General features: G+C 39.8%; 1 protein-coding gene across 1 annotated transcript in view; it reads left to right on the plus strand.

The window, feature by feature from the left end:
• The window catches only part of UHMK1 (U2AF homology motif kinase 1), a gene marked incomplete at its 5' end in the record, with an annotated part of 31,406 nt that extends 5,078 nt beyond the window's left edge, over positions 1-26,328 (plus strand). Inside the window, 5 exon segments of the mRNA XM_006142265.3 lie at positions 1,186-1,280; positions 5,673-5,749; positions 5,901-5,999; positions 13,908-13,996; positions 19,167-26,328. Coding sequence (XP_006142327.2) covers positions 1,186-1,280; positions 5,673-5,749; positions 5,901-5,999; positions 13,908-13,996; positions 19,167-19,313 — 507 coding nt within the window.
• Between the last annotated feature and the right edge of the window lie 1,199 nt (positions 26,329-27,527).

Raw genomic sequence — 27,527 nt, forward strand, 5'->3', positions numbered from 1 at the left:
GATTTTTGAAAATCATATTTATTGGGGCTGGCAGGTGGCGTGGTGGTTAAAGACACTGGACTCCCATATGGCCAGCCGCGGTTTGAGTCCCAGACCTGGTGGTTTGCTTTCTTGCTCTCTCTTTTTCACTCTGTCTCTCTCTGATCAAATTGAAAATAAAGTTAAATAAAATAGTTATTTTTAAAAATCATGTTTACTATATTTAGTGACATAAAAGACAAGCTTAGGAGTTTTTACATTTGTAAAGGATCACAAATGAGAAGTAGCAATGACAGAGACCACACATTGCCCACAAAGCCTACAGTATTTACTATCTGACCTCTATGAAAGTCAGAAGAAAATATCCCAAATGATATATAGAAAGGGAAAGAAAAAAAAAAAAAAAAAAAAAAAAGAAAAACTAGTGTCATTTTTTACCATTGATATTCCTAAACAGCCAAGGGACTGTGCATCTTTTCTTTAGTGCTGACTACATGTGGATGTATTACTTGAGTTAGCTTTGTCTATCTTTGAGCCCGATGTACTGTATCTGCCTGGCTCAGAACTCATCAGGACTTGGTCGAATTTCTAAGAAATTTGGAGATGTGAGCTATCCTAAGTAAATGCCTGTAGATAAAACATCGTTATTCTGCTTTGTTATTTTCCGTGGAGGCAAAATCTGAGTGTGAGCATAGGTTCCGAAATCGAAACTACTAAGGTTCATACCTTGCCTCCACCTCTTCCTAAGTTGTTTATTTGGGTTCAGTAAACTACGGCTTACTCTGTATGAAGTGAAGATAAAAGCATTTATCTCATGAAAGTACTGTAACAAGTTCAGTTTTAATACCGCTTCATTTTCTCTTTGGTGCTTATTTGTTTGAAAACCAATTGAACACTCATCACTCGAACACCCTGACTCACCTGTTACACAGTTATTTACTCACTTTGTAGTAAACCACGTTTATGCGGTTGCTTTGGTATTCGTTCTTTATTCACGTAGTAGATGTTCAGAGAGCCAGGTAGTGTGCTAGGTGCTGAGAGTGGAGGACAGAAGCTAGTAATTGTATAATGGTCTGCTCCAGTAGGATTAGGACCCCTCGGAAGACAGCGTTTTCTTTTGCTTGCTACTCACCAGATTGTGCTATCTGCCTAGTACTCAGTACAGACTGGACTGAATAACCAAAGAAAGACTTTCCTCCTTTCTAGGCAAACAGTTCTGCTATTATTGATCACATATTTGCCAGTAAAGCAGTGGTGAATGCCGCAATTCCAGCCTATCACCTAAGAGACCTTATCAAAAGGTACGTTACCTGTCCTGTACACCTGCTTTGCGTACACTTATATGCAGTTTCTGTTTGGGGGACTGGGTTTATGTTCTTTCTGGTTGATTTAACCATGTAGAGGTTTTGTTTTCTTAGAAATAAGAATTTTAGAGGCCAGCAAGTGGTGTGGTGATTAAGACACTGGACACTCCCATGGCTAACCCTGATTTGAGTCCCAGACCTAGTGGCTTACTTTCTCACTTTCTCTCTCTCTCTCTCTCTGTATCTCTCTCTCTATCTCTTTGGTCAGATTAAAATAAATGAATTTTAAAAATCATTATTGCTCTTACAATGTTTTTAAGAAAAAGAAATAAGAATTGCAGTTTGGATATCCTGTCCTATAAGGAACATAAGTAATCAAGTAGTTTTAGTAGATTTATTTCTAAGGAATGTTCTTTTGTTCACGGCAAGTAACACATGCTAACTCTTCCTGCAGCTGTTTAGTTGCTCTGGCTCTGGTAGTTTTATAGACTTGATGGAAAACAGGTTTTTAAAGAGAGTCTTTATAGTAATGACTGAATTTGCTTTAGGATTCCCCGTTGTCCTCCCCCAAAAAAAGAACAAAAACAAACACAAACACCATTTTGGATAAAGTGTTTTGTTTTTTTTTACTGTATTTTAAATTTGAATAATTACCATTGAAAACTTCCAGAGATAGATAAAGGGCATCTGATAACCAAATAGGTCCAAATACGATAGACATTTTAAAAATAAGAAATAATCTATATGTTCAAATAGTAGATTTTTTAAGGTTTCTAGCAGTACAGGCCAGAAACGGTTAAAACAATTAGTAGATTAGAGAAGGAATGGATCCCTTGATTGACTCAGAGTATTATAGTTTCTTTGGAATAGTGGCCCTATAAACCTTCAAATTAGTTTAATTGTAGCCTCACAGGAAGGTACCAAACTATTAGAGAGGCCCTTATCCTTCACCCAGGGGTCCCTTCTCATCTTCCTGCCTTTTTCTTTATGGTTTATTTGTTAAGTACAAATAAACCTGGGTTATTAGCTCAGTATAGTTTTCCACAGTCTGAATTTTGCTCATTAAATCAGCATAGTGTAGCTTAATGTATTTCTGTTTAATTCCTTATTACTATAAATCGTATTGAAGTTTGAGTTTTTATTTGTGTGGCAAGGCTGTAGATGGCATTCTTTTCTAGGGAGGCACATAATGTGGTTACTGTTACTTTGTGAGTCGGCAGCTGTTGATACTCAGTGCCTAGATCAGTACTTTGTTCTGAATTGTACACGGTGATGTTCTTATTCTGTCATTTAAGACTAAGTAATTGCTTCCTTTTCTCTTTACTTACTAGCTGTCAAGATAATGACTTGGTCTCTTGACGTCTTCCAAAGATGATCATTCCTTTTTAAAATTCAAAGTATCATTATAAAATAATAGATTTAAATATGTTTGATGTAGTTCAGTTGTTGCCATTTTTATCCTATTCACAACTGAAATTGGCCCAGTTTCTGATCAGTGGGAGCCTCCCCTGTTGGTTTGGGAGGACATTACCTTTCATAGCTTTCTTGCTCCATGGCATGACAAGATGTTCCCAGTCTGTCTTTTATATTTTCCTGCTACAGACATGGAATTGACCTTTTCTCCCTGTATTTTTGTAGGAAATGTTATTTTAAAGCATAACCTGAGGATTAGAAAATAGTCATTGCTACTGGGTTAGTCATTGTTTCCAGGCCTTTTAAGTGGACAGGGTTCATACTCCTATTTCCGATTCAGAACAATAGGGTTCTTACTCTTTTTCGTATTTTATATCTGTATCTGCTTTCTTTCACACCAAGAATTCTGATTCTTGAGGTCAAAGGGAATGCCAGATTTAGAATATTTCATAATTACTTATTTAGTTTACTTCACATTATACATAAAACAGTCTGAAAATGATACTGGGTCATCAGAAAAGCCGTGACTTATTTCTCTATGCGTTTCTAAGTAGTAATGTGTCATGACTTTTCCAACAACCCAATAGTACTGTATGAATTGAGAGCCAGAGCCCACACAACCAACTGTGGTTTGAATCCTGGCTGGAGAAGCTTGAAAACCTCAAGACTCTGATGAAAAGGAAAAAGTGATAAAAGAACTGTAGTGTGATCATTCCCCATTGGGTGATGGTTTATTACCTCCACCCTGCTGAGCACATGGCCTCTTCTGGCAGCGGGAAGTATAGTACTCTGAAAACTAGATTGCTTAAAATAGTAAAATTATTTCTACATATGTAGCCATTATACAACATACACCATTTGTTTTGGTTTGGTTTGGTTTTTTTTGGAGAGAGATTTTTGTCATATGGCACATGCGCTCACTGAGAGACAGGAGAGGAAGTGAGAAATCACTCCCCAGCAGGGGTGGCCACACTGCACTCCCTTCCAACTCTGTTCTCTTCCTGGGATTTTGGGCATGCACACATATGCATTTGGCATGAGTTTCAAACCTCCAGATCCTGGACTTGAACCTTAGTTGGTTATGTGGGAGTCCCATGCCTTAACCATTATGCCACCTGCTGACCCCTACACTCTGTTTTAATTTTCTTATTTTATCTTAGCTCTATGTGGTCCTTGTGTTGATGTCTCCATCATTTTTGTTTTCTCACTCTTGTTCACTAGGAGATAGGAGATTAATATTTTGAGTCCTTGCATGTTAATTATAGTTAAAATGCTTGTTATACTTGAAAGTTTGTTTAGGTGAATTTAAAAATCCTTGGCATACATTTTTCTTTCCTTGAGTGCCTTAAAGATGTGATTGCATTTTCTTCTGATTTATAATGTTCTTATTGAAAAGTCAGTGACTGTTTTTTCATTAAAAGTTACTTATTCCTTTTGTTCAGGTGCCAATGGATTTTGTCATTTTTTTTTTTCAAAGTCTGATAATTTTACCAGAATGTCTTGATTTTGATTTTTCTGTGGCGATAATGGTACACCTTTCAACATATAGTTAAGATTTGTTTATTTTAGAAAAATGTTCTTAAAATTGTTCTGTTCTTTTGCTTTTGTTTTCTCTTTAAGGCACTCCTATTCTACATCTACTTATTATATTTTCTTAGCAATATTCTACATATGATTTCCTTTGACTGTATTCAGTATTACTTTCTCTTGAATCCATATTATTTCTTTCTTTTTGATTTTTAAAAATTTTCATTTTTTCCTGTTTCTCTTTGACATTATCTGCTGTGTTTAGTCATCCTTGTATTTCTTCTAGCATCATCTTATCTTATGACATAATTTTTAAAAGTTCTACAGAATTAAAGAGTAGAATCTTGGGGTCCGTTACATGATTTTCAAGATTTTTCTCATTTTAATTTGTTGACATGTATTTCATTTTTAAAAAGTCTTGAGCTTATATTGAAGTGGTAGTAGTTTTCATCTGTGATATGGTTCTGAGTTTCAAGCGCGCATTCGTTGTCTGAAGTGTTATTGAGATTTTCTGCTGCTTCTCCCCTGAGTTTTTCTGTGATTTTTCTCTCTCTCTTTACCTCCTTACTCTCTCCCCACCCCAGTCCCATCCTGTTCAACTTGGATTCTATTCCCAAGATTTCTTCTCCCTGTGAGACTTCACCCCAGAGGGAAGTTTCAGTTGGTTAGTTTTGAGAGGTCTTAGTGTCTAGATTACTGCAACCCTTTCAGAGTTTACAGAGCATCCCTTGTATTCAACCGGTATTAGGATATATGACCGCTTGTGGGGTCAGCTGCTTTTCTTAAATTGGCCTGCTGTGCTTTCTAGTGAGTGAGTTCTTATTAGCTGTTTCATTTTGTTTTTCAGTTTCATCAGATTAACTTTTTTTTTTTTTTTCCTTTTTCTTCTTTGGCATTTTATTATGAGGGAGCTTCAAAATGTTAGTGGAAAAAATTGAATTAAAGTACAAGTTTATTTTGGTGGAAAAAAATTTGAAATCCATAGTTTTTTCATAATATATATTTTCCATGAGCTTTTTGGAAATCCCTTCCACTTCAGTGTTAGGATGCAAGTCTTACTGAGAGTGATGCTTTGTCACCAACTATAGTGTTGTTAGAGATGGTGATTATGGTTTTCTGGTTTTGCTCTCAAGTGACCTTATTATTTGGGACTTTGACAAGATTTAGTGATCATCCTAGTGCTATCTTCTTTTATAAATTGCATTTTGCTACGTATGAGGCTTTTTGAAACTTCAGGGTTACAGAACGTAAGTCCCTTTGTGTCTTTGATTGATTAATTCACAGCATTTTAAGTCATAGTATAAAATTAAGTCAGAGGCATGTATCATGATTTATTGAACCATTCTCATAAATAGCATTTGTGTTTTTGTATGTGAATGATTCCATAATGAAGGTAGAGGTTTGGCAAGGTTGGCGGTAACTGTACAGGTAGCTGTTTCTGTGTTGCAGCATGCTTCACGACGACCCAAGCAGAAGAATTCCCGCAGAAATGGCGCTGTGCAGCCCATTCTTTAGCATTCCTTTTGGTGAGTTGCGTGCATTTTTACTATGTTTTTCCTGGTAATTTGGCAGTCAGCTAAGACTTCAGAGCTCATTTGTATTCCCATGCTCCTGTCTGGTCTCCATCCATTTGTTGGGGGGCTTTAAATGTAACCCCGGTGTGATGAACTTTGGCAGCCCCGCATATCGAAGATCTGGTGATGCTTCCTACTCCAGTGCTGCGGCTGCTGAACGTGCTGGATGACGACTACCTGGAGAACGAAGAGGAGTATGAAGGTGAGTGCTGCCCCCTTACAGTCCATGCGTCTGTCTTAACTCGGTCTGGAGTAGTCCGATCTTGCCGTATGTTCTCATATTTTTCTGAGTTAGGCGAGGAGTATATTGATCTCTAAAATACTCTGTTTTTGATTCACAAGATTCTTTGGACCAGATTAATAAAGAAGATTAATTTTTCCCAGTAACTTCCACCTTTCTGTCCATTCTGCCCCTCTCTTTGCTTTCAGTTCTCTTTTTTAGCTCTCTTTGCTTTTAACAACTCAGTCATTCAAGACATATTTACCGTGCACTTACCGTGTGCTGTCGTGGGATTATTCCCTGTGTTTAGTATAGTAAAGGAGAGAGCTGCAAGTCTTCCTTCAGTGTTTGTAGGGAAGTGGTTCCAGGACCTGCTGTGGATACCTGAATCTGCACATGCAGAACCCGAAGGTACAGAAGGCCAGCTGTATAAACAAACAGTTACTATTGTGATCTTCTGAAGACGGAGTAATATGCAGGGCCAGTGACTGTGAGGGCTTCTCTTTGGACTTCTGTCTGAGCTCGGCTAGTACAATGGAGTGGTAGTACTGATGAGCGTGTTCCATGAGCAACAAGTTGGTATGCCTGCATCTTTTCTTTTTTAATGTTTATTTTATTTCTTTCTTCCCTGAGCAAGAGAGAGAGAGAGAGAGAGAGGCACCCCCAACAGGGTCCTAATGCTACAGTCTTCGCCCGGCCCCAGTGGGCACTCATGCCTGGCATGTCCAGGGTGGCCTCCTGATACAGACCCAGACTGCCCCGTGGGTCCACCTCACAGTATTGCATTACTGCCGTGCCACCCTCTCTCTCTCTTAAGATATTTGTCAGGGAGCAATCAGTTAAAGTGAAAGAGGGAGACAATGCATAGATACCTTATAGACTTACTTGCTATTTAAGAATTTGGATTTTTATCTCAGAAGTCATAACACTGAACTGTGACCTACATGAAGGATTTTTCCTTCTGATACAGAATAGTCCCTGACATATAAGTATCCAATAAATAATTGGTCTTTGTTGAGTATAATAAAGGGTCATTAAAATTTTTTATGGGAAAGTGGTATAGTCAAATTTGTGTTTTAGTAGGAACATTCTGGAAGCAATATGGTGAATGGAATAAAGCAGGGCCAAACTTGGGCAAACAACAATGGTTGTGAAGCATTTGTATCGACCTAGGTGTACTACAGAGGTGCAGCTTCGTGTAGTGCCGAGAGTAGAGACTGTGGTTACATCTGCCTCCATCACGTATCAGCCCTTTGACCTACAGGTTCCTCGTCTGTGATGTGAGGATAGTAAATGGTACCTATTAGGGCTGTTGTGAAAATTAAATGAGTTCATTAATAAAATTTCTTAGAATGATGCCTGGCATATAGTAAGAACTCTGCAAATACTAATGTTAACATTAGCTGCTATCAGCCATTAGAATGTATGTGCCGTGGAGCTGGCAGGTGGTGTGGTGGTTAAGGGAGCTGGACTCCCACTTGGCCACCCTTGGTTCCAGTCCCAGACCTGGCGGCTTTCTTTCTCACTTTCTCTCTCTCTCCCTCTCTCCCTCTCTCCCTCTCTCTCTCTCCCTCTCTTCCCCTCTCTGGTCAAATTAAAATAAGTAAGTAAATAAAGTTAAATAAAATAATTCTTTATAAAAAAGAATGTGTGTGCCATAAGAGCTAGTGTTTTTAAATCATTATTTTATTTATGGCTGTGTTCATAGCTCCTGGCAGGTAGTAGGTCTCTGTAACTCCTCACTGGAGGGAAGAAGGAAAGATGGGACAAGAAGTAATGCACTAAGAGTCAGTCCCACCCTGTAGCATCTTCATGGGGAAGAGAACAGGGGTGAGGACGGTTGGGGTTCGGATAAGCCCTACACTTGGGATGAGCCACCTTGGGGATGGTGGTGCTTGTACAGAGATAAGGAATGGAGGAGAAGGAGCAGGTGTTGGGAATTGGATTTGGACAAGAGGAAGGGTACCTCAGGCACTCACTGGAATAGATCCTGCTCACAGATGGGGTGGAGGAGAAAGCACGTTGGTGGCTCATCCGGTAAGTTCCAAGTGAGACCGAGTCGGCAGTCGATGGTGTCTTACAGTAACCTGTATGTTCTGGGAATGTTCTTCACTCAATTTTGAACTTTTTTGATGTCCTCTTATTTGTCACTTGACTTCCATGTCCTACCTATATATGCTAACAAATGATGCCCAGAGTTTTAAGATTCTCGATCTGACTTTAAATTTCTTTATCTTCTGCTCATAAGTCATATTCAGTTTAGAATCCTACTAATACTTATACTTACTTATTTTTTTTAATGTCAGTGTACACATGTACTTGTCAAAGAGAGAGTATGTGAAAGACATGATTACCACATTCCTTTTTTCTAAAGAATGAGTTTATTTTGGTTGAAAAAAAAAATTGAAATCCATAGTTTTTTCATAATACATATTTTTTAAGAACTTTTTGGAGATCCCGTCTAAATCGATATTTGTAAGGTACAGTCTTAGTGAGGCTTTGTCACCCCAAATACAGTGTTCTAGAGGTCGTTCGTGGGTTCTTGGTTTAGCTGTCAAGTGACCTTATTAGTAAGGCAGTGTTTTTTCCTCTCTTCCTCCTTCCTGTCAAAATTTTGAGCATGCACACACAAACACTTATCCTATTTTTTCAAGCATCTTTGGCCAGGATTTGAACTATAGTTAGCCATGTGGGGTTCAGCTCCCTTTTAAACACTGTGCTACAGACTGGCCCTCCTTCTGATGTTTAAAATGAAAAAGAAAATTAAAACAGAAATCTTTTCTGTTTTAAACATCAGAAGGATGCAAGTTTGTGTATTCTTTCCTTTTCCTTTGTTTCTTAGTCCCTGGTTTATCTTTTTATTTTTCTTTTATACTATTTTATTTGAATCCTGATATCCCTGAGTCAGTTTATATCATTCTGTGACATTAGTAACATTAGTAGGTATAATTTTTTAACCCCTACTCTGTGCCTAGTGTGTTACATATAATTTCCTGACAGGTAGTTATTATTTTTTCATTTTACAGGTAATACGTGAGCTCAGGCTCAGTCACAAAGCTAGTAACAACAGGAATCAGATATTTAGTCAGTGTATTTCTAAAACTCTTTTCTTTCTTTGTTTTCCTATTTTTCTTTTTAAAAGTTTATTCTCCCACAATTGAGACAGAGAGACAGCTCCCCTAACAGAGTCTTGATGCCACGATTAACACCCCCCCCTCAGCTGTAGTCCACTCTGGATCATGGGCACATGCCTGCCTGACATACACGTGCCTGGCACAGTCAGGGAGGTCTCCAGACATGAACCAAGAACCTCCCCATGTGCGTCAGCATTGCGGAGCATCATGTGTCACCATTGTGCCACTGTCTGCCTATTTTTCTATTTAAAAATGTCCACTGCTGATATGAAAGATTCTCTGTAGAAGAGTAAAACATTACTGATATGACTAATTTTGTCACATTGTTTCTTACAAGGGCACATCATTTCATGTTCCTGAGCTTTAATGTGGTTACCTGCCAAATGAAACAAACAGTACCTGTGACTGTGACACGCATAAGACTCCCCAGCCTCCGGACTGTTCACACACCAGTGCAAAGGATGACCTTGCACTCAGCATTTACCTTAGGCCACTAAGTATAGTGTTTCAAAGTAATCCCTTAGGGTCAATTCACACGGCTATTTGTGTCCCTTAAGCCTATCTACCTACTGTCTTGATCATCTCGTTCTGTCCACTCCACACAGTTTTTATCACTAAAAATCTCAAGCTCAGGGCCAGTAGGTGGCATAGTGGTTAAGGCGCTGGACTCCCACATGGCTGACCACAGTTCGAGTCCTGAACCTGGCAGCTTGAAGTTCATGTCAGGCACATGTGCGTGTGTGCCCAAAATCCCAAGAGGAGAATGAAGAAGAAGGGATTGTGGCATGACCATTCCCCACCCACCCAGGGCGTGTAATTTCTCACTTTCTTTCTCTCTTTCAGGCAGATATGCCCTACAGCAACAATCTTTTACAGAAAAAAAAAAAAAAAAGAAAGAAAAACTCAAGCTCAGGGTTTTTTGAATAAACCTTAAAAAGACTACCTAGCAATCTGCTCTTTTCTTTGTATCTTGCTATATAACAACTAATTTTCTGTTTCTAAAAAATACACTGAGTGTTTAAATAAAGATTAATTTTATTTATCATTATTATTATTTTTTAATTTACTGTAGGGCACATGTGCTTATGGGGGGAGGGGGAGAATGAAAAAGCAAGCCACCAGGTCTGGGACTCAAACCGTAATCAGCCATGTGGGAATCCAGCACCTCAACCACCGCGCCACCTGCTGTCTGTCCCCTTCTGTTAAATATTAGTGTGTAAGAATTTTAGTAGGTGGTGTGATCCCATATGGCTGACTGCAGTTTGCTCCTAGACTTGATGGCTTAGAAAAAGGTGCCATGCATCTGTGCATGCATGCCCCACATTCTGAGAAAAGAATGGAGGAAAGGGGACTGCAGTGTGGCCATCCCCCTAGGCATGATTTCTTACTTTTCCTTCTATGACTCTTTCCTCACACACATGCCTCACAGGAAAAAAAGAATTTAAGTGTTGATTAGCTGGTGGCGTTACGGTTAAGGTAGCTGGATGCCATATGAGCAGCTGTGCGGTATGTGTCCTGGACCCACCAACATGAAAAACATGCCAGGTCTTTGTGCTTGTGTGCTCAAAATTTTAAAAGGAGGGGGAAATGGAGAAGGGAGTGTGGTGTGCTATCTCCCAAAGGAGGGGATGCTTACTCATTTTCTTGCTCTGTCTCTCCTCCAACAGCACATGTACCCTCTAGCAAATTAAAAAAAAAAATCTAAAATACAACAGAAAATATAGTATCATTAAATACTTTTTTTAGTTTCAGTTAACGTTTACTGGTATTTGTTTTGTTTTGTTTTGTTTTGGAGGGGAGATGTTTTTGTTATAGGGCACATGCACTCGCCAGAAAGACAGACAGAGAGACACAAAGTGAGAAATCACCCCCAGGAGGGATGGCCACGCCGCACTCCCTTCTCCTCCATTCTCCTCTTGGGATCTTAGTCATGCATGCACAGGCACCTGTCGTCAGTTTTAAGGCACTGGGTCCAGGACTTGAACCGTGGTCAACTACATGGGAGTCCAGCGACATAGCCATCACGCCAACTGCTGGTCCCACGTTTACTAATTTTATGTAAGTTTGCTTAGTTAGAAGTTATGATGTGTTGAACAGTCGTCTTGTAATCTTGATGGTGTCAAGGAAGGAAGTTAGATTCATACCTTATATTGTAGACCAAATAAATTTTGACTCAGGTAAAGATGAATAAAAACCAAAGAAGTAAGGGAGGGAATGAAATAGAGAAGGAATAAAAAAGGGGAGGTGAGAGAAGGGCAGGTGGGAAGAAAAGAATTTATTTTGACTTAAAAAATCATGGGAGAATTAAACAAAATATATTCCTGACATGGGAAAGGACTTTTTTCAAAAGTGACACAAAACTCAGAGGCAATAAAATAATAGTTGAATAAATTCTGCCCTGACAAGAACCATCTCAGAAAGATTAAAAGACACACCACAGTTTAAGAGACAATATTGGGTCTTCGAAAAAGTCACGATGTATTTTTTGTTTCTTTATACAAAAATGTGTCATGACTTCCTGCTGTCCCAGTCCTCACAGCTCTACCACAGAGAATTTATAGGAAGAGAAGTACAGTTGCATTTCACACATTTTTAGTCTGGCTTATTATTGAAGTGCTGATTAAAACCAAACTAATATCTTTGTTATCCATCACATTGACAGTGATGAAAACATGTGATAACCCTAGTAAAAGTTTACACTGGTGGCTTGGTGATTGAGGGCCCTGGACTCCCACATGGCCGACCCTGGTTCAAGTCCCGGACCCTGGCAGCTTACTTTCTCACTTTCTCTCTGTCTCTCTCCGGTCAAAATTTTAAAATACTGATAATAAAGTTAAGTGAAAAAAAAATTTTAAAAAGTTTACACTAGTAAACCTATATGAAAGGCAAATTGGAAATACTAACAAAATTATAAATTCATGTTGGTTTTGACCCAGTAATTCCCTTTCTATGATGTCAGCCTAGGACTAAGTATACAAATGAAATATGTACACATTTTTCTCATTTAGCATTGTTTAAAATGGCAAAAAGTTTGGAAATAGCTAAATTATTCATCGCTTAGGGGATATAGGAGTTAGTTTATTGAGCAGTCATAGAGTAAATGTTACATAACCATAGGGTACATGAGAAAGTTTCATGTAGTGGTATGGACGTGGGCATAGTCCTCTGAACTGAGCGGGTTGAGTCAAGGGTAGATCGCAGCATGAATGCCCTGGTGGTGGTGGTGCCTGTCTGTCCGTCTCTTTCACTCTGAGGAAATAAGTACACATTTGACCCTGGTTCAAGTCCCGGACCCTGGCAGCTTACTTTCTCACTTTCTCTCTGTCTCTCTCCGGTCAAAATTTTAAAATACTGATAATAAAGTTAAGTGAAAAAAAAATTTTAAAAAGTTTACACTAGTAAACCTATATGAAAGGCAAATTGGAAATACTAACAAAATTATAAATTCATGTTGGTTTTGACCCAGTAATTCCCTTTCTATGATGTCAGCCTAGGACTAAGTATACAAATGAAATATGTACACATTTTTCTCATTTAGCATTGTTTAAAATGGCAAAAAGTTTGGAAATAGCTAAATTATTCATCGCTTAGGGGATATAGGAGTTAGTTTATTGAGCAGTCATAGAGTAAATGTTACATAACCATAGGGTACATGAGAAAGTTTCATGTAGTGGTATGGACGTGGGCATAGTCCTCTGAACTGAGCGGGTTGAGTCAAGGGTAGATCGCAGCATGAATGCCCTGGTGGTGGTGGTGCCTGTCTGTCCGTCTCTTTCACTCTGAGGAAATAAGTACACATTTTTTAAATCAAAGGAAAGATCTTGGGCTGGCCTAGTGGTTAAGGGAGCCAGATCTCATATGGCCAATTATGGGGTTTAAAATCCAGCCCCAGTTTCTTGAGAAACACAGCAGCCATGTGTGCATCCCCCACATCCCAGTGGGTGGAGAAAAGAAGAAGGGGTAGCTGTCTGACCATGCTGGAGGGTACTCTGCCTGTCTCCCCTGGTGAGCACACGTGCCCTCTAGCAATTTCATAAGAAGGAAGGTTCTTGCAGCAATGTTGTTTAACAAAGAAAAAGAAAAAGCAAGATTAAAATATTTTTATTTGAAACATGTAGAATCTTATTTTACTTACATGTATAAGCTTATAAGATTTATGGGAGGATACAGAAAAAACTGATAATGTTTATTGCCTTCAAGAAGGGAAGCAAAATGACAATTGAAAAGGTGGGAGGAAGACTTAAATATTTTTTTGAATGTATCAAGTGTTTAAAACATTACCTTTAAAATACAAAAAGAAATGCATTAGTGGCTGGACAGTGGCACAGCAGTAAAATGCAACACTCTATCATTAGTGGCTGGAGAGTGGCACAGCAGTAAAATGCAACACTCTCCAGGGCCGTCCCACAGGGAAGTTTCCAGTTAAGTGTGGAGGCCTTGCTGAGAACCGTGGGCAGTTGCTTGCTGGTTGAAGGCTGGGATGAATTGCAGCATTGGGTCCCTATTGGGGTGCTGTCTCTGTCTTTATCTGTCTCTCTTGCTCATGGGGAGAATAAACTTTAAAACAAAAAGGAGAAGAAAATTATTATGTGTGTTGAATTTGTATTACTCTTAAGCTCAATTTTAGAAGATACAGACTATGACCTCATTGTGTAGATGCACAATATATTCCTAAATTCTTTTATTTAAAATGATAAAATAATGAATGCTTGTTAATTATGTCAGAACAATGACTATGCTGTGTTTTATAAACCAGATGTTGTAGAAGATGTGAAAGAGGAGTGTCAGAAATATGGACCGGTGGTATCTCTGCTTGTTCCAAAGGAAAACCCTGGGCGAGGACAGGTAAGTGCGTGTTTCCATAAGTGCAGAATTACTTAGAGGTTACTAAAATCCTCTTAAATGTTTTAGTTCTTTAGAAAGATGTACACAGACATTTTTTGCTATTGAACGGAAGATTTTTAATTTCTTGTGCTTTTTGCTTTTTTCTCAAACTTCTGTAATATGTGTGCATTTTAGTATCCTGCAAAATGCTTTTTAAAAAAGTATCTTTGAGCCATAGTAAATAGTGACACCAGTTTAATCCTATGCTAATTGAAGTCATGTTGAGCGAGAGAAATGATTTAGCCCAATTTTGTTCTCATTAAGTAGAGTTAGAAAAGCAATTAAGTTAGGTTCTGATTGTAAGAGGAATTATCAGTGATGATTTAAAGAAAAGAAGCATGCTGGACTGAGGATCCTGTATCCCGGTTCTGTGTCCACGTGCTGGGCTGAGGATCCTGCACCCCGGTTCTGTGTCCACGTGCTGGGCTGAGGATCCTGCACCCTGGTTCTGTGTCCACGTGCTGGGCTGAGGATCCTGCACCCCGGTTCTGTGTCCACGTGCTGGGTTGAGGATCTTGCACCCCGGTTCTGTGTCCACGTGCTGGACTGAGGATCCTGTACCCCGGTTCTGTGTCCACGTGCTGGGCTGAGGATCTTGCAACCCGGTTCTGTGTCCTCGTGCTGGGCTGAGGATCCTGCACCCCGGTTCTGTGTCCACGTGTTAGACTGAGAATCCTGCACCCTGGGTTCTGTGTCCACGTGCTGGGCTGAGAATCCTGCACCCCGGTTCTGTGTCCACATGCTGGACTGAGAATCCTGCACCCTGGGTTCTGTGTCCACGTGCTGGACTGAGGATCCTGCACCCCGGTTCTGTGTCCACGTGCTGGACTAAGGATCCTGCACCCCGGTTCTGTGTCCACGTGCTGGGCTGAGGATCCTGTACCCCAGTTCTGTGTCCATGTGCTGGGTTGAGGATCCTGCACCCCGGTTCTTTGTCCTTGTGCTGGGCTGAGGATCCTGCACCCCAGTTCTGTGTCCACTTGCTGGGCTGAGGATCTTGCACCACGGTTCTGTGTCCTTGTGATGGGCTGAGGATCCTGCACCCCGGTTCTGTGTCCTCTTGCTGGGCTGAGGATCTTGCACCACGGTTCTGTGTCCTTGTGATGGGCTGAGGATCCTGCACCCCGGTTCTGTGTCCTCTTGCTGGGCTGAGACAGCCACAGTGTATTTAGACACTGCCAAATGACCCCTGGGAGATGAAATAGATGAAATTGCCACTCCTTGTGAAGTATTATTTTATTTTATAGTTCGTTATTTTGAAAATTCTTGGCAACTAAAAAATAAGGGGTGAATGTCTTTCTAGTCTTAGTGAATAGTTATTAGTAGTAATAATGTAGTAATAATAGCCTTGACCTTATTCAGTGTAGCCCTCACCATTTAGTCATTTCTCCTTCTATTATGTCCTAGGCTTTCAGCATGTGATAGTAATCAAAACAGACAAAAATATATAGTCTAAATGCTCAGGAGAAAACTAGATTGAGGAAGAGGCTTAAGGAGGGCTGGGATAGACAGAGACAGACAAAGCAAGAACTCAGCCCCCGAATCCCTTCTCCTCCTTTCTCATCTTGGGAATTTGGGTGCACACGTACACAAATCTGGTGTGAGTTTTAAGCTGCTGGATGCAGGACTTGAACCAAGCTTGACTATATGGGAGTCCAGCCGTGTAACCATTATGCCATCTGCTAGTCCCTTACTGATATTTAAAGAAGAGCCAAAGCAGTTTTTGATAAACTCCTAGAATCACAGATTTCATGTAATTAGGTTATAGTTGACAAGCTTAGTCTTCATTTGAATTTTTCAATTCAGATAAACATATTTTTAAAGGAATATTATAAAAACTACTGAAAAAGAAACTATGATACATTTTATATTATAATACAGTTACCACATTGGGCCAGCGGTAGGTAACATGGTGGTTGAGGTGTTGTACTCCCACATGGTTGACCACAGTTCGAATCTTGGACCTGGTGGCTTGCTTTCTCTCTCGCTCTCGCTCTCACTCTCTCTCTCTTTCTCTTTCTCTCATGAGCACATGTGCCTTAGAGCAAATTAAGATCATAATAACAGGGGACAAGCAGGTGGCGTGATGGTTAAGGCGCGGGACACTCCCCCATGGCTGACCGTGGTTCAAGTCCTGGACCTTGTGGCTTGCTTTCTCTTTCTCTCGCTCTGTTTCTCTATGTCTCTCTCTGGTCAAATTAAAATAAATGAATGAATAAATGTAATTAAAAAAAGATAATAACAATAAAATCAAATAAAAAGAAATCATTACCCAAAATAGTCAAGATTAAAATGATATTGCTCTAATTATTTAATTTTATAATTAGAAAAATAAGGTGATTTTCATATTTGATACAATATGTAAAATATAGGTTAGCTGTTAAGCAGAATATGATAGAAAGCACTCGTCCCTTATGTAAATACATGCCTACTAAATTTACTGAAGTTTGATGTATGGGTTTGGGAGTAATTAAAAATCAGATTCATAAAAGGAAATAGATTTATTATTCTCTTCGGACATCATGTTCTAACTTTAGTAAAATTTATCCTGCAGCCAACATACATCTTTATTTTTTTAAATAAGAGATACAGGGAACCAGCAGTTAGCGTAATGGCTATGTCGCTGGACTCCCACGTAGTCGACCGCAGTTCGCGTCCCGGAGAGGAGGATGGAGGAGAAGGGATCACGGCGTGGCCATCCTCTCTGGGGGGTGATTTCTTGCTTTCTATCTCTCTGTCTCTCTCTGTCTGGCGAGTGCACGCGCCCTATAGTGAAAAACCTCTCAAAAAAATAAATAAAAAAAGAGATACAATATATTATGTCTAGGATGAAATAAAATAAACAACCAATTAGATTGTATATTTATCTGAAATGCTTACAATCAGAGATTTCAGAGTTTTGCAGATTTTGTAATATTTACACATACATAATTAGATATTTTGAGGATGGAACCCATGTCAAAACATTAATTTATGGGACCAGCAGTTAGCGTAATGGTTATGTTGCTGGACTCCCATGTAGTCGACCGCGGTTCGCGTCCCAGACCCGGTAGCTTAAAACTCACACTGGGCACTTGTGCATGTGTGCCCAAGATCCCGAGAGGAGAATGGAGGAGAAGGGATTGCAGCGTGGCCATCCCCCCAGGGGGTGATTTCTCGCTTTCTCTCTCTCTCTTTCTGTCTGGCGAGTGCACGTGCCCTATAGCAAAAACCTCTCCAAAAAAAAAAAAAAAAATCATGAATTTATTTGTATCTCGTATACATGTCATAGACATAACGTGAGGGTAATTTTATACTGTGTTTTTGTATTGCGCTGATTTGACTGTGGCCTGTCATGTGAAGTTAGTTAGGTTTAGAATTTTCCACTTGTGAAATCATGTTGGCACTCAAACAGTTTCAGATTTTGGATTTTTTGGTTAGGGATGCTCAACCTATATTTTGATAGTATGGATTTTGTACATCTACTCTGAAAGAAATACATAAACTTTTACTAAGAGTATTTTTTTTTTCCTATGCAATTATACTTAAAATACAAAGCCTAAGGGACCAACAGATGATTTAATCGTTGCATTGCTAGACTCTCACATAGTTGACCACGCATGGTTCAAGTCCCAGATCCGGCGGCTTAAACTCGTGCCAGGTGCATGTGCATGCATGCCCAAGATCCCGAGAGGAAAATGGAGGAGAAACGATTGTGGCATGGCCATCCCACGTTGGAAGTGATTTCTCACTTTCTATCTGTCTCTCCAGCGAGCACATACACCCTGTAGCAAAAATCTCTCTATTTAAAAAAAAAAAAAAAGCCTGAGTTACTATACTGATTTGACCATGTGAAAGTGCCTTTAATTCCAGTTAATGGAACATTTTAGGGATGAGTTATAGGAATAGCTGGCAAGAATTAGTTGTCTTTAAATATGTGAAAAAGGGTTTTTAGCATTGGATGATCTCTCTGTTGTCTTCTAAAACAGTGCTTGGCTTGAAAATGGCCACCTGACCATTTTAAAGTAATAAGAATTCAGAAACTCTTGTCATAGGCCAAAATACCCTAATTCTAATGTCATACATCGACTTTAACAGAAATGTTTGCATAAGACAGGGAGGAGCCAGTCATAAGCAGGACCTGAGGCTTTGCTTATCAGCAAAGGAAGATCCTATTTAAAAAAAAAAAAAAAAAAAAAAAGGCACACTCTGAGGAATTGCCACTTCTTTTCGGGCCCTGGAAGTTTTTGTCAAATGCCAGAAGGGCTCCTCTGAAAGGGGAAATGAAAAAGGATAACCTGCCTGAACTTGTAAGTAGTCTGACTTTTAGAAAAATTGAAAATGGAAGTTAAGGATCTGGAACTTGATGTCCTTAAGATGGTCTATGTCCACATCTTCTTTGAAAATACCAGAGTGTCCTGGAGTGAGTGTTCCAACTCCAGTGCGAAGACTGTCGCCATGATGAATGAGGCCTCTAAGGAGAGGGAGGCAGTCTTTGGTCTTATTCACCAACTTACGTGGTTAACAAGTATTTCGAACCATTTTGACTCACTGTAACTTTTGCTTTAGATCAACAAAAAAAATGTATAAATTATTGGTATAGCCTCTCCCTACCTCACGTAGGCATTCAGGTTCTCTGGAAGAGGAAATTACCTGGTTTTAAATTTAGTCCTTTACTCATGATTTCTAACTTGTATGTAAGAGATCTTCTGATATCAATAGGTATAATTTCTAGCAGTTTTTGGCCAATATTTTCCCTCCTTCCACGTGTAAGGGGCAGATTACTTGAGGCACTGCTGCGATGCAGCCTCTCTGGGCTGCTCAGCCCCGCATTCAGAGGTGTCTAGTGCTGCTTGTCACCCAGCGACTACGTGCCTTTGATGGCTTGTCTTTGATGGCGCTTTCATGACGGAACTGAATCCTGGGGAAGTATTGAACCTTGCTGCTTTAAAGTATGGTCCAACAGCGTTGACATCACCTGAGAGTTTGCCTAGGCATACGGAAACTCAGGGCAGGCACTTTGGAACTCAGGAGGCAAAATCCACATTCTAGCAAGGTTCTTAAGTGATACATATACATTAAGGTTGGTAAAGCTTGATCTAAGGCAGGCTTGGTGGAGATGAAATTACGTGTTTTCTCTGTCCTCTTTCAGGTCTTTGTCGAGTATGCGAACGCTGGCGATTCCAAAGCTGCTCAGAAGTTACTGACAGGAAGGATGTTCGACGGGAAGTTTGTCGTGGCTACATTCTACCCGCTGAGTGCCTACAAGAGGGGATATCTGTACCAAACCTTGCTTTAATCAGCAACCTAAGGACTGTTTCTTGTTTCTCCTCTTCCATTACCTGGGTTATCCTACTCCACATCTGAACGCAGAAGTAGCACCTTGCCAGTTTGAGGATGTGCTTTGTACATTTATTTAGTCCTCCCCGTGCGCAGCCGTTGCCCCAGCAGTGACGGCACCGCAGACGTGTAGCACTGAGCAGAACAAGACCTCTCAGTGCCCGGGGGGTGTGGAGCCTCCCTGTGGCCACCTTTCCTTGTGCAGTAGGGCAGGTGCTGCTCTTTAGTATGTACCCTAAACAGATAGTAACTATTTCATGTGGTCGCGAGGCAAGGGTCAGTAGTGTGTGGTGGTGAGTCTTGTTAACAAGTCCGTTAGGGTTGGGCACGTTGCCTACTGATTGTTCCTCTGTGTCGTCGGCGGCTCCTCCTGACTGTCGGTGTCCATAGCTGGCGCTGGAAGCCCTCAGTGATGTTACGTGGTCATCAAGCTGCGGTCGCCTACTGTGTTCTTGACACTGAGTTGTGAATTCTTTTTAAGAAGTACTGTAGTACTGAATATTCCTTTAAAGAAACTGCAGTGAGCCTATCTACATTTTATTATTGTTACTATTACGGCTTTTCAAATAGAAAGCTGATGCTTGATCTTGCACAGTTTTTATGTCTAGTATGTGTGCTGGAGTGAGTGTGCAGGTGTGAAAGACTGGAGAAAATTTAAGTCCGTGTACTTGATAGTACGAATCTAGGGAGCTGACACGCAGCTACACACATCTCTTCCCTGCCTGTTTCCCATCTGTGATAGTGAAGGACATCAGTTTTGAGAGCTGGTCTGTCTAACAGAACGGAAAGGACAGAACAGTTTCTTCCTGAGAGGCTCAACAAACTGGAGTCTAGATGGGGGGTTACGTTGAAGCTCTTCAAGTGCTTGGAACAAAGAGAAAGTTTTGCTCCACGTAAATCACCACCCTTAGTCTACATTAGACCCTGTATCGGCTCATCTTTTTTGTACAAAATCTCATGATAATTCTAAGATTTTTCGAGATGTAGTTCTACCTGCCATCATGGAAAATTGCAGTGGGTCAAAAAGAAAGAATTAGATGCACAGTGAAGGGAAAAGAAAAAAATGGGCAGAGTCGATAATCAGGAATTCTGTTTTTCTTCTTTCTGTCTCTTATCTCCCTCTTCCTGCCCTTTCCCTGTTCTCTGCCTCTGTCCTTGGCTGAAGAGAAACTAGAGGCACAGCATTGCAGGTGGTCTGGCATTCAACTGCAAGGAAGTTGACAAAGGTGTGGAGATAGATAGATATTATAGGTAGAGGTGGAAGTAGAAAGGAAGAAAAACTCAGTTCTCAAAAGAGTTCCCAGTAATCTAGTGTGTCCCTGAGTAGAGGGATGCCAGGGTGCCAGAGTTCATGGACACAGGTTGCTTACATGGTTTTAAGAATTATATTTAGGAAGTTTTCTCACGTAATATTTTATGTCTTTAAAGGTATACAAATTAGGAAACCTTTTACAAAGCACTGACTGTACAAAAAAGGAAAAGTTGTATACAGGTTATGAATTTTCTTCGGTTTCCTTACCTGAATGAAATTTTATTTATTAATTTTTTTTCCTAAGGAAAAAATCTTGTATCTTTCCCTGCTGGAAGCCTCTTCCTATCGTGTGTCGTGTGTGCATCACGTGGGTTACTGAGATCCCGTGTTAGAGGATGAATCACTTACCTTGTTCATCAATCACAATCTGACATTGTATTATACAGTTGTCAAAGTATTCGAGACTCCCTCCCTTTAATATTTATTATGAAGCCAAATTTGATACCAGGAGCCTGGTTCATGCATTCCCCAAGGGTCTTGCAGGATGGCCTTCAACACATGCCCTGAAAAGGAAGAGCTGCTGTTTTTTTACCATGGCCCTTTCAGAAATTGGTTAGTTGGTTGGTTTTCAGGTCACAGTTCCAGAAAGTAAGATCCGTTTTGAGAAGACTTAAGCTTTCCTAAACATATGAGTAGCAGCTTCCACGGTGATTAAAAACAGCATATCTTACATACATTCCGATGAATGTGAGAATACCAACGAGTTCTGTTTTAGGTGAGAGTTCTAGGTTGGCACATGTACCTTTCTCTCTCTTCCTCCACCCTTTCCTCCAAAGAAAACCCCTTGAACATGAGCTGCAGGCGGGCTTCTCAGCAGACGGTGCTGCTAACATCTCGAGGCTCTTGGATCACATCTTATGTGGATGTGGTCATACCATGTATGTGTTTAACACTGTCGAGTTTCATTATAGGAGATGCCAGCTAGATTGTCAGGGAATAGCTGATGAGCCTAAGTAACCATGCATTGAAGTGAATATTTTATATTGAAAGCCACAGAGTGAAAGAAAGATGCCTTTTATGATTTAAATTATATTTTATAGCTCTTAGCCCATTCTACCAAAGACATTTGCAGAGTCTCCCTCCTTCCTTCTGATATTATCAGAACTTACTGTCTTTCTTAAACCTGAGCCAAATATTATCAGAAGATGCAGTTTTCATTATTCATTTAGGATGAAATACATTCACAGCAATTTTGATTCCTTGGAGTCACTGAAAACCTAGAAACTTCCTTTTTGAGAGGCAGTGTAAAGAGGTGAGGGTTCAAGTCGCTTAACCCCTACCCTTTGGGGCAAATTTTATCTCAGGTAGTTTTTTTTCCCCTAAATGAATACCTATCCTTCCCTGTCACTTTCCCAACTTGTGTATTGTTCTGTGGTACTTCCGTGGCATGTTTTGCCCCAGAAAAGTGAATATTCTAGAGGAGTCTTTGGTTCTCTGGAAGCGTAATTTGGAGGAGATGGCCAGCCAGCCACCATCAAGTATACTGCTGTCTCGAGGAAGTACTAGTAGAGTTGGACACTCAGTAAAAGACAGCACTAGCTAAACGTAATTATTGGCTTTGTTTTAAAGGAATTTTTACAAATTGTTCTCTTGTAATAAGAGGTCTGCAGTTATTTCCACTGAATGTCTTCCTTGTTTTGTGGCCATCAGTATGGCAACTCTGTTCCCTCTGCCATGAGCCCAAACGATGGCCACTTTTAGAACAAAAACCATGGATATTGTTGTACTCATTCTTGTCTTTGTTTTCATTGAGAAAAGTGTTGCCTTCTTTTTGGTATTCCAGCTGCTAAAGAGTGCTGAAACATGTTAAATGAACCTTTTTTAAAAAAAAAAAATCAGAATTACCTTGCCTTTTAGATTCGTGTTACTTGTGCTTCTGTTTTAATCTTGAGCAAATCAGTGATAAGGAATGCAGTGCTGCCTGTGGGAGACGTTGAAGAGAAACGGGCGTAGGGTTGTTGCTGTCCCACTACAGGGGGCTGCCACCTGGCGAGTGCATCTTCTCTGGAATAAATTAAAGACAAGTCACAGCACTCCTCAGTTGCTGTTTCTGGGCTCGTTTGCATGCATTCATGAAAAAGCAGGTCATCTGACGTCATTGTCTTGAGTCGGTCTTTCAGGCTTTATGAAACTGCCTAATCTTACAGATACTACTTCTGATCTACAGATCAGTTACACTTGGCATCATCTCATTGTATTTTTGTAACTCGTGAAAATCAGCACTATCTAAGTGACAGTAATCACAACAGCATCGTTACTGAGTGAGGGAGTAGGGGACTCTCAGTAACTGTGTCTCCTCTGGATTCTTATGCAAGGGTACGCGCTAGGGGGCTCGATTCAGATTAGCGGACAGATGGAATCACACCGTGACTTTTGGTCTGGTGGATGTGTAGATAGTTAAAGATTTAAGCAAGTGCCTTGTGTTTCCTGGAAAATATTAAAACTCATTTGGGCGAAAGCTTCCCAGATGATGACAATTCATTGCACCTCTGCCTTTTCCTGGAATAATGGTTGGATTGAATCACATAGTATTAAAAATTCCATTTCCTTCACTTACCTTACTTTTGGTATGTGTAAAACTAGTCATACTTGATTTTGTTTCAATATCACGTAAGATGGAAAAGCCAGAGTTATCAGGCTGATTCTAATTCTTCCTTGGGTCTAGTTTTATGTTAATACCAGGTTCCTTCTTTAAGTTTTATCACCGTAGCTCTCTCATATAATTTATTTCTCATCTAGTGTGGTCACATAGAGACCTGCCTGTGGTCACAATTTGATTGAAAGAATTTCCATTTCTTCTTAAGGTGCTCAGTAAGTCACCTTTATTTTGAGATGGAAATCTTTCAAGTTAGTAGTATTAGCTTTATCAGTGCATATAAAAATGTCAGGTCTCCATTATATGGAGTTTTTGGAGTACCCAGCATTTTAAAGATTTGTTCTGTGTTTATTTCAGGTCTGCTTCTTTCCCCGGTACCACAGGATACATCATGTACTCCTAGCCACTGCCCCCAAATGTTTTTCACAATTTTTCAAATTGTATGATGGATGATTAGTAGATTCACCTGATAACATATACTTGACAAGTACTATGGGTACTGAAGAAGAAGGTAAACAATTGTAACTATTTTTGCTGTGATTTTATAGGAGGATGGGCTGTGAAAGAAATATCTAAAGATCAGAGGGCAAACTGTATATTTTATAGGTGGTTAGGAAGGTGATCTTCAGGATGTGAGACAGCTTACACGCACTTTGTCCTTCTGACAGAAAGTTCTTATTCATTTCCCAGCCGCTCAGAACTTTTGGTGTTGCTTGGACTACTTATAAAGATCGGTTTTACATTTGCTTTCTTCGTGCTTTTCAGAGTTCCCCTAATCATGGCAGTTGTGTTTGTGGCATATATGCTGGACTTTGTGAATAAATTCTTATCTGAGTCTCATTTCCCATTAAATTGGGTAATTATCACAGTAACCTCAAAAACCAAACCAAACAAACAAACGAACAAAAACCTGATGGCTTTTTTGAAGGCCATGTATGTTTTAACACCTAGGTTCTTATATTTTAATTTGAAGGCAAAGAGAAGCATCCTATCTTTTGGGCCTTTTGTGACCATCCTTGTGCATGAGAGAACTTATTTTGTTATACTACTTCTTATAATGAAAATAAGTAACATTCTGGAAAGAAAAGAACTGGAATTGTTCCTTTTTGCTTCTTTTTAAGAAACCCTATGTGAAAAGCCAAGTTACTTGCTATCATAAGCTCTGGACTGTCATCAAGAGAATTACTTGTAGGCACTTTTCACCCCCTGCTGCAATTGCCTTCCTCCCAGGTTACCTCCCCTGAGCGATGCTGTGAGAGGAGGACAGTGCGTGTAGAAGCAAGTGTAGTTGAGTTAGCGGAAATCATGCATACGTGGACTCAAAACCTCTTCAGTTGCTTGAACTCTATGGTGGTATTATTTTTCTAGCATGGGTTGTTACAAGACTGCAGAATTTTAATAGTAATGAGGAGAAAGGTAAATAATAAAAATAGAGAGGAGAGGGGAAACAAAATAGCTCCCTTACTGGTCTTAGTATATCTTCCATGTAGGTAATGGCCTGAAAATGATATTTATTTTTTAAAATTTAGGTTTGGCACCTGTAGTGTAGAAACATGGCCTTTCCTCCACATTCCTTATTATTGATTGTTTCCCCAGAAAGAGTTCATGAAGCCAGATTCAATATCCATGTTCAGTTTGGCCTGCTTTTTAAAAAGAAATACTTAGGTGTATATGGTGTCCATCACCACGCATGCAAACCGAGGATCACAGACACTGGGGTTAGCCATCTCCTGTTTTCCTATGCACACTGGGCACAGTGGGTGGCGTTCGTATGCACTAGCTGCAGTGTTACAGCACCTTATCGAACTAGGTAGTGTTTATTTATTGTAATTAAAAGTTAAGCTGCACCTCTGTAGCATATTTACTTTGCAGAGTATAAAGCTGTTAGGTCTTTGCAACAGGATTTACACTTTCATTCTTAGTCCTTTTTTTTTTCAGTAATGATTTAACATTCCTTTATATATCCTCTTAACTGTCAGATCTAGGGTAGAAGGGATTTTCCTCCCAATAAAAGGGCTCCATATCCACTATCTTTTGACAATTGTCACCAATCCAGTTATGATCATGAACTTTAACAGTTGATCGCCTCCTGTGTCAGCACCTGGAGTGGTTGGTCGTGAATATTAAATCCTACCCCAGTAGTCTCCACATGTTCCAATCCCCGGTGGATCCCTCAGACCAGGAATAGTACCAGACCTGACATCTACTCTACTCTATGTTTTCTCAATTCTACGTATATATTTGTTATGAAGTTTAATGCATAAATTAGACACAGTAAGAGATGAACAACAACAACTAAAACTAGGACAGTGGTGACAGTGTGCAGTAATAAAGGTTATGTGAATGCTGTCTCTCTAAACATTGTACTGTACTCACTTGTGTTGGGACCGTGTGTGACCAGGGGTAATGGAAAGCAAACTTGCAGATAAGGGGGGGCTACTGTACTACTGTTTTTCCTCAGTGACACATAATTGCTGTGTTTTGGATAAGAAGGTATGATTAGAAGAAAATGTGAAAGATCACTTAAACCAAAGCCAGTTCTAAGGAGTATTGTCTCCTGTTGGTTTACCTTCACCTCACAACTACGAGAATATTACAGTACCTAGCAAATAGTCGTCTGTAACATTTCTACCAGTCGTTTCTATAGCGTATTGGTCTTGGCATTTCTTGGCACTATGGTTCTCTGTTCTTTGTGAAGTCTTATTGTTTGTGAGGCTTATTACTTTTAAAATAACCAAGTGGGACTATAAATGTAGATACGTGTCAGTATGGAAAAGTTCTTTTCTCAGATCCCTAAATTTCTGACTTCCATTCAATTCTTTTAAACTTGTTTTTCCTCGCCGAGTAGCAGGGGACTATTATTTTCAACTTTCCTATATAACTAAAAAGTTTGGACACTGCATTTCAATCAACTGGATTGCGTAATTTTTTTGCTGAAAACTTTCTGTAAACACAATTGCCTTCTTTGGTTTTGTTGTAAACTGACTTACTATATGATGCACTGTTGATATGCTTTCCGATGTGTGTTTGATAAGAGTGATAAAATAAAGTTTAAAAATAAAGTAATTGCTTTTTTATTGCCACTGTTTCCGTACTTAGTATAAATATTCAAGTTAAGATAACAGACAATTACCTTGATTTAATTTTTACTAAAAGCTACAATTGAGAAATTTTCTATCTAGCTTCAGTTACCCATTTCTAAAGAACATAATTTTGCATTTTGGGGAGTAGTACATCAAATGGACAATCAGAAATGTGGTTATTTTGGAAAAATGCACTTAATATTGTAGAGTCAGCCTGTTCTAATGAAAAGAACAAGAATTTAGAGTAAGGAGGTTTGTATTCTAATCTCAACTCTTCAGTTAAGTTGGATAGTTTTAATCAAGTGACTTAGTTTTCTTAATATTGGGTCATTGAAAAAGTCATGATGCATTTTTGCATGGAAAAACATAAAAAAATATGTTATGACTTTTCCGATGACCAAATAATTGTATCTTTATGTTGAGAAGACTAAAAGATAGGAGGTACAATTGTAATAAAAACCAACCATGAGACCAGCAGTTAGCATAATGGCTATGTCGCTGAACTCCCATGTAGTCAACCGCGGTTCAAGTCCTGGACCCGGTGGCTTAAACTCAATGCCGGGTGCGTGTGCATGCGTGCCCAAGATCCCGAGAGGTGGATGGAGGAGAAGGGATTGCAGAGTGACCATCCCTCCAGGGGGCAATTTCTCTCATTCTATCTCTCTGTCTCTCTCTGTCTTTCTGGCAAATGCGTGCGCCCTATAACAAAAACCTCTCAAAAAAAAAAAAACCAATTATGGAGCATCAGTGAGGTGAGAGGCACCATTTTAGACAGTTTATCGTGTCTAGTATTCCCTTTTTGCATACAGAACCCAAGGCCCAAGCAGATTATATAAACTTGCCCAATATTTTATAAAACTTAGAGGTAACATTGATATACTGATCTGTCTAGAAGTGGCATTGGCATGGTTAATTAGGAAATTCATGACTTCTCTGGATGTGAAATTCAAGAGATGCCTTTAGGAAGTACATCCTAAGACAGAAAACAGAAGTTTAATTCGGCGATTTTCTCACCAGTGTGCTAGCTTGCCTTCTAATCCACCCGTAGTTTCTCTCCGATCCATCTCGCCTGTTCGCTTCCTCTGATACTGCCCAGCTTAGTCCCTGAGCTCTCTTACTGGAGCTTCTTCTGGGATGTCTGCGTCTCCAGTCTATGCTGTCGAGTCTCCTCTTCACACTGCC

Source organism: Tupaia chinensis, unplaced genomic scaffold (genome assembly GCF_000334495.1).
Source record: "Tupaia chinensis unplaced genomic scaffold, TupChi_1.0 Scaffold000070_1, whole genome shotgun sequence".
Lineage (NCBI taxonomy): Eukaryota > Metazoa > Chordata > Mammalia > Scandentia > Tupaiidae > Tupaia > Tupaia belangeri.